Source organism: Gorilla gorilla, chromosome 13 (genome assembly GCF_029281585.2).
Source record: "Gorilla gorilla gorilla isolate KB3781 chromosome 13, NHGRI_mGorGor1-v2.1_pri, whole genome shotgun sequence".
Classification (NCBI taxonomy): Eukaryota; Metazoa; Chordata; class Mammalia; order Primates; family Hominidae; genus Gorilla; species Gorilla gorilla.
The window spans coordinates 59514099-59527308 of NC_073237.2; the positions used below are offsets into that span (position 1 = coordinate 59514099).

General features: G+C 45.1%; 2 protein-coding genes, 1 pseudogene and 1 gene segment (V, D, J or C); 1 reads left to right on the forward strand and 3 right to left on the reverse strand.

Annotated features, from left to right (window-relative positions):
* Window positions 1-13210, forward strand: part of INSL6 (insulin like 6) — a 197100-nt gene that overhangs the window by 70622 nt on the left and 113268 nt on the right. The gene's annotated exons all lie outside the window — the stretch shown is intronic.
* Window positions 1-13210, reverse strand: part of JAK2 (Janus kinase 2) — a 145320-nt gene that overhangs the window by 11620 nt on the left and 120490 nt on the right. The window lies entirely within an intron of this gene.
* Window positions 1769-2518, reverse strand: LOC134756869 (immunoglobulin heavy constant epsilon-like). The segment is given in 1 exon segment: window positions 1769-2518. A coding segment is annotated over 1 exon segment (750 nt).
* On the reverse strand, window positions 3695-5642 carry LOC101150253 (transcription factor E2-alpha-like; annotated as a pseudogene).

Genomic DNA, 13210 nt, shown 5'->3' on the forward strand with positions numbered 1-13210 from the left:
AAACAATAAAAACAATTAAATTCATGTATCACTGGGGATATGGCCAAAACAGATGATTATTTTTAGATGAGTCTTACTTTTTAGTTTCACTCATACCCTAAAAATAATTAGATGAAGGCAGTTCTAATGATTATCATGAGGACATTTCCTCAAAAACTATTTTTAATATTTATTATGAAAAATTTCAAACCTACCCAAATTAGAGAACAATTAATGCCAGATTAAAGCATTATCATGGTTAGGAAGGCTTATAAGCATGAACTCTGGGATCAGACTTTTTGGGTTTAAATCCCGGTCCAATGATTTACTAGTCATGCCACCTTGGGTAAGCTATTCAGTTCTCCATGCTTAAAATAGAGATAATAATCATACATGTTCTCCAAGGGTTGTTATGAGGATTAAATGAGATTATCCATAAAATGCATTTAGCCCAATGTAAGCCTACAATAAATGTTCACTGTTTATTTTTTTTTAATTTTATTATACTTTAAGTTTTGGGATACATGTGCAGAAGGTGCAGGTTTGTTAACATAGGTATACACGTGTCATGGTGGTTTGCTGCACCCATCAGCCCATCAACTACATTAGGTATTTCTCTTAATGCTATCCCTCCCCTAGCCCTCCACCCAACAACAGGCCCTGGTGTGTGATGTTCCCCTCCCTGTGTCCATATGTTCTCATTGTTCAACTCCCACTTATCAGCGAGAACAAGTGGTGTATGGTTTTCTGTTCCTGTGTTAGTTTGCTGAGAATTATGGTTTCTAGCTTCATCTTTGTCCCTGCAAAGGACATGAACTCATCCTTGTTTATGGCTGCATAGTATTCCATGGTGTATATGTGTCACATTTTCTTTATCCAGTCTATCATTGATGGGCATTTGGGTTGGTTCCAAGTCTTTGCTATTGTGAATAGTGCCACAATAAACATACGTGTGCATGTGTCTTTATAGCACCATGATTTATAATCCTTTGGGTGTAAACCCAGTAATGGGATGGCTGGGTCAAATGGTATTTCTAGTTCTAGATCCTTGAGGAGTCACCACACTGTCTTCTGCAATGGTTGAACTAGTTTACACTCCCACCAGCAGTGTGAAAGTGTTCCTATTTCTCCACATCTTCTCCAGCATCTGTTGTTGCCTGACTTTTTAATGATCGCCATTCTAACTGGCATGAGATGGTACCTCATTGTGGTTTTGATTTGCATTTCTCTGATGACCAGTGATGATGAGCTTTTTTTCATATGTTTGTTGGCCACATAAATGTCTTCTTTTGAGAAGTGTCTGTTCATATCCTTTACCCACTTTTTGATGGGGTTGTTTTTTTCTTGTAAATTTGTTTAAGTTCTTTGTAGATTCTGGATATTAGCCTTTTGTCAGGTGGCTAGATTGCAAAAAATTTTTCCCATTCTGTAGGTAGCCTGTTCACTCTGATCATAGTTTCTTTTGCTATGCAGCTGTTTAGTTTAATTAGATCCCATCTGTCTGTTTTGGCTTTTGTTGCCATTGCTTTTGGTGTTTTAGTCATGAAGTCCTTGCCCATGCCTATGTCCTGAATGGTATTGCCTAGGTTTTCCTCTAGGGTTTTTATGTTTGTTTGTTTGTTTGTTTGTTTGTTTGTTTTCTGAGCAGGCACTGTTTATTGGGGGTGGCTTCCTGGGGTCACTGCAACAGTGGACAGAAGGTCTGGCCAGCCCTTCCCACCACACAGCTGGACACAGCCCTAGTGGGGAGGAAGGCAGGAGGACATTTAATGGGACTTACAGACAACAGTTACTTGACGGTCTGTGAGCCAGTCGCTGTCTTATGGACCACAGAGCAGATGAACTCGTTTTTCTGTTCCCATTCAGCCCTGGTAACCTCCAGGCAGCTGAAGACTAAGAAGCCAGAGCCCTTGGTTTTGTGGGGCTGCGTCATGCTGTGCCAAGTGTCCGGGAGCTGCACCTCGTTGTACAGCCACTGCACCAAGATGTCCTTGGGCCAGAAGTTCTGGATCAGGCAGGTGAGGGTGCACTTGTCCTGGTTCCTCGGCTCTTCTAGCGTTGCAAACACGTAGACCTGTGGGGGAGCACATGGGCCGCTGATCTTGGTCGTGGACTGCAGGTGGGTGTGGGTCACCCTGCACTGGTAGGTCTCCCCCTTGATCCAGTCTCTGGTGCCCACCAGCAGGGTGGACGTGATGGTGAACGTGCCATTGCACTGCTTCTCTTGCCTTAGGATGACCTGAGCCACAGACTTCCCACTGGCCTGGGACCAAGTCAGCTTCACGTTCTCCCTGCTGGGTGCCAGGTCCACCACCAGACAGGTGATTGTGGGCAACTTGCGGATGAACAGGTAGAAGGGGCTGGACCGGCTCAGGTAGGTGCTCACCCCCTGCGGGTTAGAATCTGCACGCTTCTTGGCACTGTCCTCAAAGGTGTTACCTTGATAGGTGACCTGGCAGATGTAGGTGTGGTCGGGCAGCCAGCGCTTCTGGGTGAGGGTGAGCTTGCTTTGTGTGGAGGCCAGCTCATCCTCCAGCATGGGAGAGGCGATGGACCAGTTCACATCCACGACCTGCCCATCCTCCAGCCAGGTGATGCTGATGGCACCTGGGTGTACCCGGAGATGAGGCACAGGAACTGGATGGTCAGGGGTAAGTGTCCGCTGCCATCACAGGCGGACTGTAAGATCTTCACGGTGGGGAGGGTGAAGTCCCTGGAGTAGACGCTGAAGGTACTGACCTGGTCTGCGGACCACAGAGTGTGTGCCACGCTGCAGGTGAGCGTTTGGCCCACGCACCCGAGGCAGTCAGCGGGCTGGTGATGGCGTAATGGCCAGAGGGCATGAGGGTGGTGGCTGGGAAGGTCACAGCGCTCCTGTTGAGGGAGCCTCTGTCCCAGGTCACAGTCACTGACTTCAGGAAGTAGCCTGTGGCCAGGCAGCCCAGGTTCATGGAGGTGGCATCGGAGGCAATGTCTTTGCAGCAGGGGATCAAGGGGAAGATTGATGGGCCCTGTGTGGAGGCGGGACAGTCAAGGTCAGCTGAGACCAGCCCACCAGGGGAGTCACCCTCTGAAGTCTACTCTAGGCCAGTCTGATCCAGTCTGGCCAAGGTCAGTCCAGGTTTTTTTGTTTTTGTTTTTGTTTTAATAACTAATGTTCTTTTTATTTTCCTTAAAAAAAATTACGCTTAGGCACAATTTGCTGCTGGCTTTTGAAGAATAAGCCAAGTTTCCACAGCATCTCCCTCAAGTGATATGTTACGATTTCTCCACATTTTATAGTTAAGGCATTTTTTTCTTTTCTGACAAAGTGTATGTTTTGTTGCTTGCATTCAGGTTTTGTTTACTGAAAAAAAAAAAAACAAAACAAAAAGCTCCTGCCAGCCCAGACAACAGGGCCAAGATGCAGTTTCAGGGTCCATGGGGCAGGTCACAGGGTGACACGGTGGCTGAGATTCGGGGGCAGGGGGAGCGAGGCCAGTGAGGGGTGAGCCGGGGTCCCAGGGAGCTCCTGGACCCAGCGTCACCTTCCTCACCCCCATCACTCACCTTCCTTGCCCTCATCACTCCGAGCCTCATCAGGTCAGTGTTGGCTCAATGCTGACAACAGTTGTGTGAGGTGTGGATGTGGATGAAGCCCAGGGCCTCAAGTGGGCGTTCCGGGCCCAGCCCACGGGACTGAGGGCCGGTGGCTCGTCCCACGGAGGCGTACCTTTCACATGTGCCCAGCGGGGTAGTGGGCTTCGCTCAGGCCCAGGTGGGCAGCTGAAAGCACCATCTGGGGGCATCCGAACACGCGCGACACCTTCTCTTCTCGCCGTTTCAAACAGGCTGTTTTGGGATTCAGGTTCCGCTCTCGCACTTGCTGCTCCAAATTCAGGATGACCGAGACGGCCTGGTGCAGGATAAGGAGTTTGGTCTGGGGCTTCTCGCTGTTGAGGTGCAGTTGCCACATGCGCCCCAGCTCCTTAAGAGCCCTCTTAAGGGACCCGCAGCCGCTCCCTGGCATTATTGGCCACCTCCTTCTCCCACTCGGCCTTCTGCTCTGGGGGGAAAAGGTCATCTTCCTCCTCGTCCTTGTCTGGGCTGGTCTGGTCCCGGGGGTCCTTCAGCTCCTTCTTCTCCTTTTGAGTGGTCAGCCGCCGACGTGTTCTCCTCATCCTCCTCCTCCCGCTTGATTTCCCCAGTGGCCTGCTCGCCCTAGCCCACTGCAGGAGTCGGGAGGCCAAGAGAGGTCGGGGAGGGCGCCTGGCTAGCTGGAGAGGGCAACATGGATGTGCATGAAGCTGGCGCTGCCCGCAGGGCCGTCCTCAGGGTGTTCGCCTCCAACCAGGCCTGCGTGCTGCCCCCACCAGCAGCATGGGGCCGGCGAAGCCCAAGGCCAGCGCCCGGTGGCCGGGCAGCAGCGTGTGCACGTTGCTAGCCGTGCCCATGGCGTAGCTGCAGAGCACGTGGATGCCCTCGTTCAGGTGGTCTTCTATCTTACTCTCCAGGCCGTGGAGACCCCCGTCGTAGCTGGGTGATAAGGCACCAGGGACTCCTGCTCCAGGCTAGTGCGACGTCCCTCCCAGGCCCTGGGGGGAGCCCACGGCGGTGGAGGGGCTGGACCAGAAGTTATTGCTTGAGTGATCCGGGGAGTAGATTGAGGCCAGGCCTTCCCGAGGGCGTCCCCAGAGCTGCTGGCTGTGGTCCCTCGGGAGCCCAGGAGGTTGTCGGCCCCGCTGACAGGCGTGTGGCTGGATACGCCGCCGTACGTGGCTCCGGGGGCCAAGGAGAAGGTGGATGCAGCCAGAAGCCCACCGTTCACTTCTGCTCCGTGCAGCTGGTAGCCCACGCGCTCGTGCTGGTGCAGGCCGCCAAACGTGCTGCTGCCTCCGCCACTGCCCACAGGGCCGCTGCCGGGCGGGAGGGACGAGGGGGATGAGCCCCCGCCCAGCATGGGGCCAAAGCCCACCTGGCCCGGGGAACTCCAGAGCTCAGCTTAGGGGTGCAGGCTGCCATCTGCCATGTAGAAGGGGGCGGGACAGGCGCTGCTGGGCGTCTTGGCGGATGGATAGGCGGCGGCATCCCTACCGTACTCCTCACCTGAGCTGGGCAGGTACGCCAAGGATGGAAGACCAGGCGGGACATTCCCGACCTTCGTGGGCTGCGTGTCCAGGCCGCTGTCCGCCTCTGTCCGCCAGAGCTGCTGGCGTAGGAGGGGTAGTACTGGGAGGTCCCCTTCATGCCTGAAGGGGACAGAGGTCCGGGGCTGCTGAGGGCCAGCTTGCCCGGCAGGAAGCCAGCCTGAGTCAGGCTGCGCACGCCTGCGTCTCTACCAAAGGAGGAATAGACCCCGCTAGCTGCTCTTGCCTCCGAGTCCCGGTCCCAGGAATGTGAATGAAGAGTGGCTGCTGTGCGACTCAGCAAGTTGAGCGCCTTCGCTGAACGTCCAGCTGGGGTCAAAGGAGGAGCTGTTCTGGTCGCCGCTGCCCTAGGAGCCTGAGCTGGGCCAGTTCTCAAGACCTGAACCTCTGAATTGCGCCCCGGCCAGGGAGGCGGGCCGGCCCTTCCCGTTGGCAACGGGCAGCGGGAACATCATGCTGAAGTCCAGGAGGTTACTGAGCTCCTTGTTACTGAGCTACTGGCATCCGCATGGATGCCATCCTCTGCGGCTGGTTCATTCTCTTGGGGCCAGGGCGGGCATCTCAGACATGGAAACCCTGCTGGGCGCGGCGGCATGAAGCGTCCCCCCCACCTTCCCCGAACAAACGGGCGACGCAGCAGGGCCCCCAGGCGTCGCGCGTGGCCCGGGCCTTTACCACTCCTGCATGGCCAGTCCGCAGAGCAAAGAAAATAACACGGATACTATAGCCAGCAGTTAAGGAGGTGGCAGTAAGAGTAATAGAAAGGGCTCAGGCCTTGGTATATGACAATATTTGTGGTTTCGATAATAAGGTCTTTACAGTAAAAGCCTGTGAAGAAAAGCATATCTGTAAGTGCAAGGCTACCAATAATAAGGGAAGAGGAAGTGAAGGGTAAAGTCTTGAATAGTCCTATTTTTCAGATATCTTGTTCATCATTGAGATTGTGGATGATGGAGCCTGAGCATATAAATAATATAGCTTTAAAAAAGGTGTGGGTGCAGATGTGAAGGAATGCTAGGTGTGGCTGATTAATGCCATTTGTGACTATCGTAAGGCCCAACTGACTTGAGGTGGAGAATGCTATGATTTTTTAAATATCATTTTGTGTTAGAGCGCAGATTGCTGTAAATAAGGTGGTAATAGCCCCTGGAGATAATGTAAAGCTTTGGGTTCAGGGGTTATTTTCTATTAAAGGGTAGAAGCGGATGAGCAGGAAAACTCCTGCTACAACTATAGTGCTGGAGTGGAGCAGGGCTGAGGCTGGGGTTGGGCCTTCTATGGCGGATGGAAGTCAGGGATGGAGGCCAAATTTAGCTGACTTCCCTGCTGCTGCTAAGAGAAGGCGAATTAATGGAAGGGATTCAGAGGCAGGGTTTAGAATGAATGCTTGTTGAATCTCTCATGTGTTGGAGGAAAAGAGGAACCATGCTACAACTAAAATAAAACCAATATCGCCGATGCGATTGTGCAGGACTGCTTGGAGGGCTGATGTATTAGCATCTGCTTGGCCATACTGTCAGCCAGTTAGTAAGAAAGACATGATTCCTATACCTTCTCATCCGATAAAGAGTTGAAAGAGTTTGTTGGTGGAATATTGGAAGAATACTGTGATGAGGAAAATATTTGAAAAACTGATTAATGTTAGGGTCTGAGTTTATATATCATATTGAGAATTCTACAGGTAACAAATAGTGCTACTGGAATAAATATTATGGAGAAGTAGTCTAAAGCTTAGTGAGAGTTTAAGAGTTTGGACTGTCATTCAATGTCAGTTTCAGATAATGACTTCTTGGTCTGTATATATAAACGTTGGGATGAGGCTAATGGTGAAGGCGCATGTGATGGCTATTTTTATGTAATTTGGGTATGAATCTTTTTTTTGCAGGGGTTGACTAACGTAATAATTGGTGTGATTAAGGGGATTAGGGCTATTATAGTAGTGGAAAAATACATATTTGTTACTTTTATTTGGAGTTGCACCAATGTTTTTGGTTCCTAAGACCAACGGATGACTCCAATCCTTTAAAAGTTGAGAAAGCCATATTGTTAGGCATGGGGGCATGAGTTAGCAGTTCTTGCATACTTTCTTGGTAGATAAGAAGTTGCAGGCTTCTATTATTAGATCCACAGTTTAATGTTTTGGTTAAACTATAGCTACAGCATGTAAAGCCCATAATAATTTTAGGATTTAGGATAATAGAAGAATAGGTGTAACATGTATAAATATTAATGTATTTTCTTGTGTAAAGGAAGGTTTAACTGTTAATGTAATATGTAAGTGTCCCTCATTGTGTTGTGATTGGTATATGTAGGGAGTAGAGGGTTGTAATTAGTATATTAAGTCCTGTAAGCATAATAGTGATGTTTGATCAGGAGAATGAAGCCATGATCACAGAGAGTTCCCTTACTAGATTAATGGTAGGGGTAAGGCAAGATTAGTGAGATTTGCTAGAAGTCATCATGAGGCTTTCAGTGGGAGGAGTATTTGAAGGCCTCAGGTAAGTAATATGATTCCGTTTTGGACTCACTCGTAGTTGGAATTTGCTAGGCAGAATAACAGGGATGAAGTGACTCCATGGGTAATTATAAGGGTGATGGCACCTGTAAAGCTTCAAGGGGTTTGGATTAGGAGAGCTATGATGACAAGTGGTATATGGCTTACAGAGGAGTAGGCAATAAGTGATTTTAGATCGGTTTGTTGTAGACAAATGGAGCTTGTCATAACTATCCCTCATAGGGATAGTATGAGGAAGGGGTAGGCTATATATTCTGTTAGGGGGCTGAGGATAAGGGTAAGCCGTATTATACCGCAGCCGCCTAGTTTTAGGAGTACCGCTGCAAGTACTGTTGAGCCGGCAATAGGGGCTTCTACATGGGCTTTTGGGAGTCACAGGTGAAGTCCGAATAGAGTTATTTTTACTATAAAGGCCATAATACATGCTAGTCATATAAGATTATTGGATAAGGAGGCTAACAGTTCTTGGTCAGTAAATATCATTACTAGCATATTTAGTGAATCTGAAGTATTTAAAGTGTAGACAAGTGTAACAAGTAGAGGAAGGGACCCTACTAGTGTGTACAATAGGAAATATGAGCTTGCATTGAGGCATTCTGCTTGGTTCCCTCCGCGGGTGATAATAATAATTAGGGTAGGAATTAGTGTGGCTTCAAAGAAAATATAAAATATAATTAGTTCTGTGGCTGTGAATGCTATAATTTTAAAAAATCTGCAGGGAAATCAATATAGAAATATAGAGCTTTTTTTGTGGGGGTGATTCATTGAACAGTTAATATTGGCTTGCTAGGATTATAAGAGGTAATAGGCTGTTAGAATTAGGAGGGGTGACATCAGCAGATCAGAAGAGAAAACTAGTGAGAAGTTGGATGAGTTATTGTTGAATTGGTTAAAAAACAATAGGGTGATGAGGCTGATGAGTAGGCTGTGGATGGTCATGTTAATTCAGATTATAGAATTTTTAGAGAATCATATTATTGGTAACAGCATAATTGTCGGAATAATTTTTAGCACTGAAGTAAATTTAGATTTTGTGTGTAATCTAGGCCGTATGTGTTGGAGATTGAAACTAATAAGGCAAGGCCCACTACGGCTTCACAGGCAGCAAATACTAGGAGGATAATGGGTATTATAGATGCTAGAGTAAAATGTATATTTAAAGTTATAAGGGTAATTATGATAAATATTGACAGTATTATGCCTTCTAGGCACATAGGGATGATATTAGGTGGGATTGATAGATTAATTTTACCAGTAGTGATATGGTATATAGTAATATAATGTCGATGTAAATAGAGGGCATTTGGTAAATATGGTTTATCATAATCTAATGAATCGAAATCATTTGTTTTGACTTAAACTATTTACCAATTCAATTCAATCTAACCCTTTTTGAGTTCTTTTGTAAATTAAGCCTAGGATTAAAATGATAACTAGTATAAGGGCTGTGGTGATTATTGTTGTTAGGTAATTTGTTTGAATAGCTCATGGCAGGGGTAGTTATTAGAGCGATTTCTAAGTCAAAGAGGAGAAATGTGTTGGCTACCAGGAAGAATTTTATGGAAAACGGGAGGCAGGTGGAGGTTATTGGGTCAAATCTGCCTTCATAGGGGCTGGATTTATCTATATAAATATTAATTTGTGGAAGTCAAAATGTAATTATTATTAGTAGTAGGGCCAGTAAGGTGTCGGTTACTAAGGCTAGTGTCAGATTAATTAATATCTTTCAGATATTATCGAAACTAGTTGATTGGAAGTCAATGGTACTCTTTATACTAAAAGAGTAGGATCCTCATCAGTAGATAGAGACATATAAGAATAGTCATACTACATCTACAAAGTGTCAACATCAGGCAGTGGCTTCAAAGCCAAAGTGGTGGTTGGATGTAAAGTGATGTATATATATTTTTATTATACTTTAAGTTCTAGGGTACATGTGCACAATGTGCAGGTTTGTTACATAGATATACATGTGCCATGTTGATTTGCAGCACCCATTAACTCGTCATTTACATTAGGTATTTCTCCTAATGCTATCCCTCCCCTGGGCCCCTTTGTGTGATGTTCCCTACCATGTGTCCAAGTGTTCTCATTGTTCAACTCCCACCTATGAGTGAGAACATGCAGCGTTTGCTTTTCTGTCCTTGCGATAGTTTGCTGACAATGATGGTTTCCAGCTTCATCCATGTCCCTGCAAAGGACATGAACTCATCCTTGTTTATGGCTGCATAGTATTCCTTGGGATATTTGTGCCATATTTTCTTATCCAGTCTATCATTGATGGGCATTTGGGTTGGTTCCAAGTCTTTGCTATTGTGAATAGTGCCACAATAAACATACGTGTGCATGTGTCTTTATAGCACCATGATTTATAATCCTTTGGGTGTAAACCCAGTAATGGGATGGCTGGGTCAAATGGTATTTCTAGTTCTAGATCCTTGAGGAGTTGCCACACTGTCTTCTGCAATGGGAACTAGTTTACACTCCCACCAACAGTGTGCAAGTGTTCCTATTTCTCCACATCTTCTCCAGCATCTGTTTCCTGTCTTTTTAATGATCACCATTCTAACTGGCATGAGATGGTATCTCACTGTGGTTGTGATTTCCATTTCTCTGATGACCAGTGATGATAAGCATTTTTTCATATGTCTGTTGGCTGCATAAATGCCTTCTTTTGAGAAGTGTCTGTTCATATCCTTTGCCCACTTTTTGATGGGGTTGTTTTTTTCTTGTAAATTTCTTTGTAGATTTTGGATATTAGCCCTTTGTCTGATGGGTAGATTGCAAAAATTTTCTCCCATTCTGTAGGTTGCCTGTTCACTCTGATGGTAGTTTGTTTTGCTGTGCAGCTGTTTAGTTTAATTAGATCCCATCTGTCTATTTTGGCTTTGGTTGCCTTTGTTTTTCGTGTTTTCATCATGAAGTCCTTGCCCACACCTATGTCCTGAATGGTATTGCCTAGGCTTTCTTCTAGGGCTTTTATGGTTTTAAGTCTAACATTTAAGTCTTTAATCCATCTTGAATTAATTTTTCTATAAGGTGTAAGGAAGGGATCCAGTTTCAGCTTTCTACATATGGCTAGCCAGTTTTCCCAGTACCATTTGTTAAATAAGGAATCCTTTTCCCATTTCTTGTTTTTGTCAGGTTTGTCAAAGATCAGATGGTTGTAGATGTGTGGTGTTATTTCTGAGGCCTCTGTTCTGTTCCATTGGTCTATCTCTGTTTGGGTAGCAGTACCATGTTGTTTTGGTTACTGTAGCCTTGTAGTATAGTTTGAAGTTAGGTAGTGTGATGCCTCCAGCTTTGTTCTTTTGGCTTAGGATGGTCTTGGCAATGCGGGCTCTTTTTTGGTTCCATATGAACTTGAAAGTAGTTGTTTCCAATTCTATGAAAAAAGTCATTGGTAGCTTGATGGGGATGGCATTGAATCTATAAATTACTTTGGGCAGTATGGCCATTTTCATGATATTGATTCTTCTTATCCATGAGCATGGAATGTTCTTCCATTTGTTTGTGTCCTCTTGTATTTCATTGAGCAGTGGTTTGTAGTTCTCCTTGAAGAGGTCCAGAGGTCCTTCACATCTCTTGTAAGTTGGATTCCCAGGTATTTTATTCTCTTTGTAGCAATTGTGAATAGGAGTTCACTCATGATTTGGCTGTCTGTTATTGGTGTATAGGAATGCTTGTGATTTTTGCACATTGATTTTGTATCCTGAGACTTTGCTGAAGTTGCTTACCAGCCTAAGGAGATTTGGGGCTGAGACGACCAAGTTTTCTAAATACACAGTCATGTCATCTGCAAACAGGGACAATTTGACTTCCTCTTTTCCTAATTGAATACCCTTTATTTCTTTCTCTTGCCTGATTGCCCTGGCCAGAACTTCCAACACTGTGTTGAATAGGAATAGTGACAGAGGGCATCCCTGTCTTTTGCCAGTTTTCAAAGGGAATGCTTCCAGTTTTTGCCCATTCAGTATGATATTGGCTGTGAGTTTGTCATAAATAGCTCTTATTATTTTGAGATACATTCCATCAATACCTAGTTTATTGAGAGTTTTTGGCATGAAGGACTGTAGAATTTTGTCAAAGACCTTTTGTGCATCTATTGAAATAATCATGTGGTTTTTGTCATTGGTTCTGTTTATGTTATGGATTACATTTATTGATTTGCAAATGTTGAACCAGCCTTGCATCCTAGGGATGAAGCCGACTTGCTCGTGGTTGATAAGCTTTTGGATGTGCTGCTGGATTGGGTTTGCCAGTATTTTATTGAGGATTTTCACATCGATGTTCATCAGGGATATTGGTCTAAAATTCTTTTTTTGTGGTGTCTCTGCTAGGCTTTGGTATCAGGATGATGCTGTCCTCATAAAATGAGTTAGGGAGGAGTCCCTCTTTTTCCATTGATTGGAATAGTTTCAGAAGGAATGGTATCAGCTCCTCTTTGTACCTCTAGGAGAATTTGGCTGTGAGTCCATCTGGTCCTGGACTTTTTTTGGTTGGTAGGCTATTAATTATTCCCTCAATTTCAGAGCCTGTTATTGGTCTATTCAGAGATTCAACTTCTTCCTGGTTTAGTCTTGGGAGGGTGTATGTGTCCAGGAATTTATCCATTTCTTCTAGATTTTCTAGTTTATATGTGTAGAGGTGTTAATAGTATTCTCTGATGGTAGTTTGTATTTCTGTGGGATCGGTGGTGATATCCCCTTTAACATTTTTTATTCCATCTATTTGATTCTTCTCTCTTTTCTTCTTTATTAGTCTTGCTAGCAGTGTATCATCTATTTTGTTGATCTTTTCAAAAAACCAGCTCCTGGATTCATTGATTTTTTGAAGAGTTGTGTCTCTATCTCCTTCAGTTCTGCTCTGATCTTAGTTATTTCTTGCCTTCTGCTAGCTTTTGAATTTGTTTGCTCTTGCTTCTGCAGTTCTTTTAATTGTGATGTTAAGGTGTCGATTTTAGCTCTTTCCTGCTTTCTCTTGTGGGCATTTGGTGCTATAAATTTCCCTCTACACACTGCTTTAAATATGTCCCAGAGATTCTGGTATGCTGTGTCTTTGTTCTCGTTGGTTTCAAAGAACATCTTTATATCTGTCTTCATTTCATTATTTACCCAGTAGTCATTCAGGAGCAGGTTGTTCAATTTCCATGAAGTTGTGCGGTTTTGAGTGAGTTTCTTAGTCCTGAGTTCTAATTTGATTGCACTGTGCTCTGAGAGCCAGTTTGTTGTGATATGTGTTCTTTTACGTTTGGTGAGAAGTGCTTTACTTCTGTGTGGTCTATTTTGGAATAAGTGTGATGTCGTGCTGAGAAGAATGTATATTCTGTTGATTTGGGGTGGAGGGTTCTGTAGATGTCTATTAGGTTCACATGGTGCAGAGCTGAGTTCAAGTCCTGCATATCCTTGTTAACCTTCTGTCTCATTGATCTGTCTATTATTGACAGAGAGGTGTTAAAGTCTCCCATTATTATTGTGTGGGAGTCTAAGTCTCTTTATACGTCTCTAAGGACTTGCTTTATGAATCTTGGTGCTGCTGTATTGGGTACCTATATATTTAGTATAGTTAGCTCTTCTTGCCCAGTTGATCC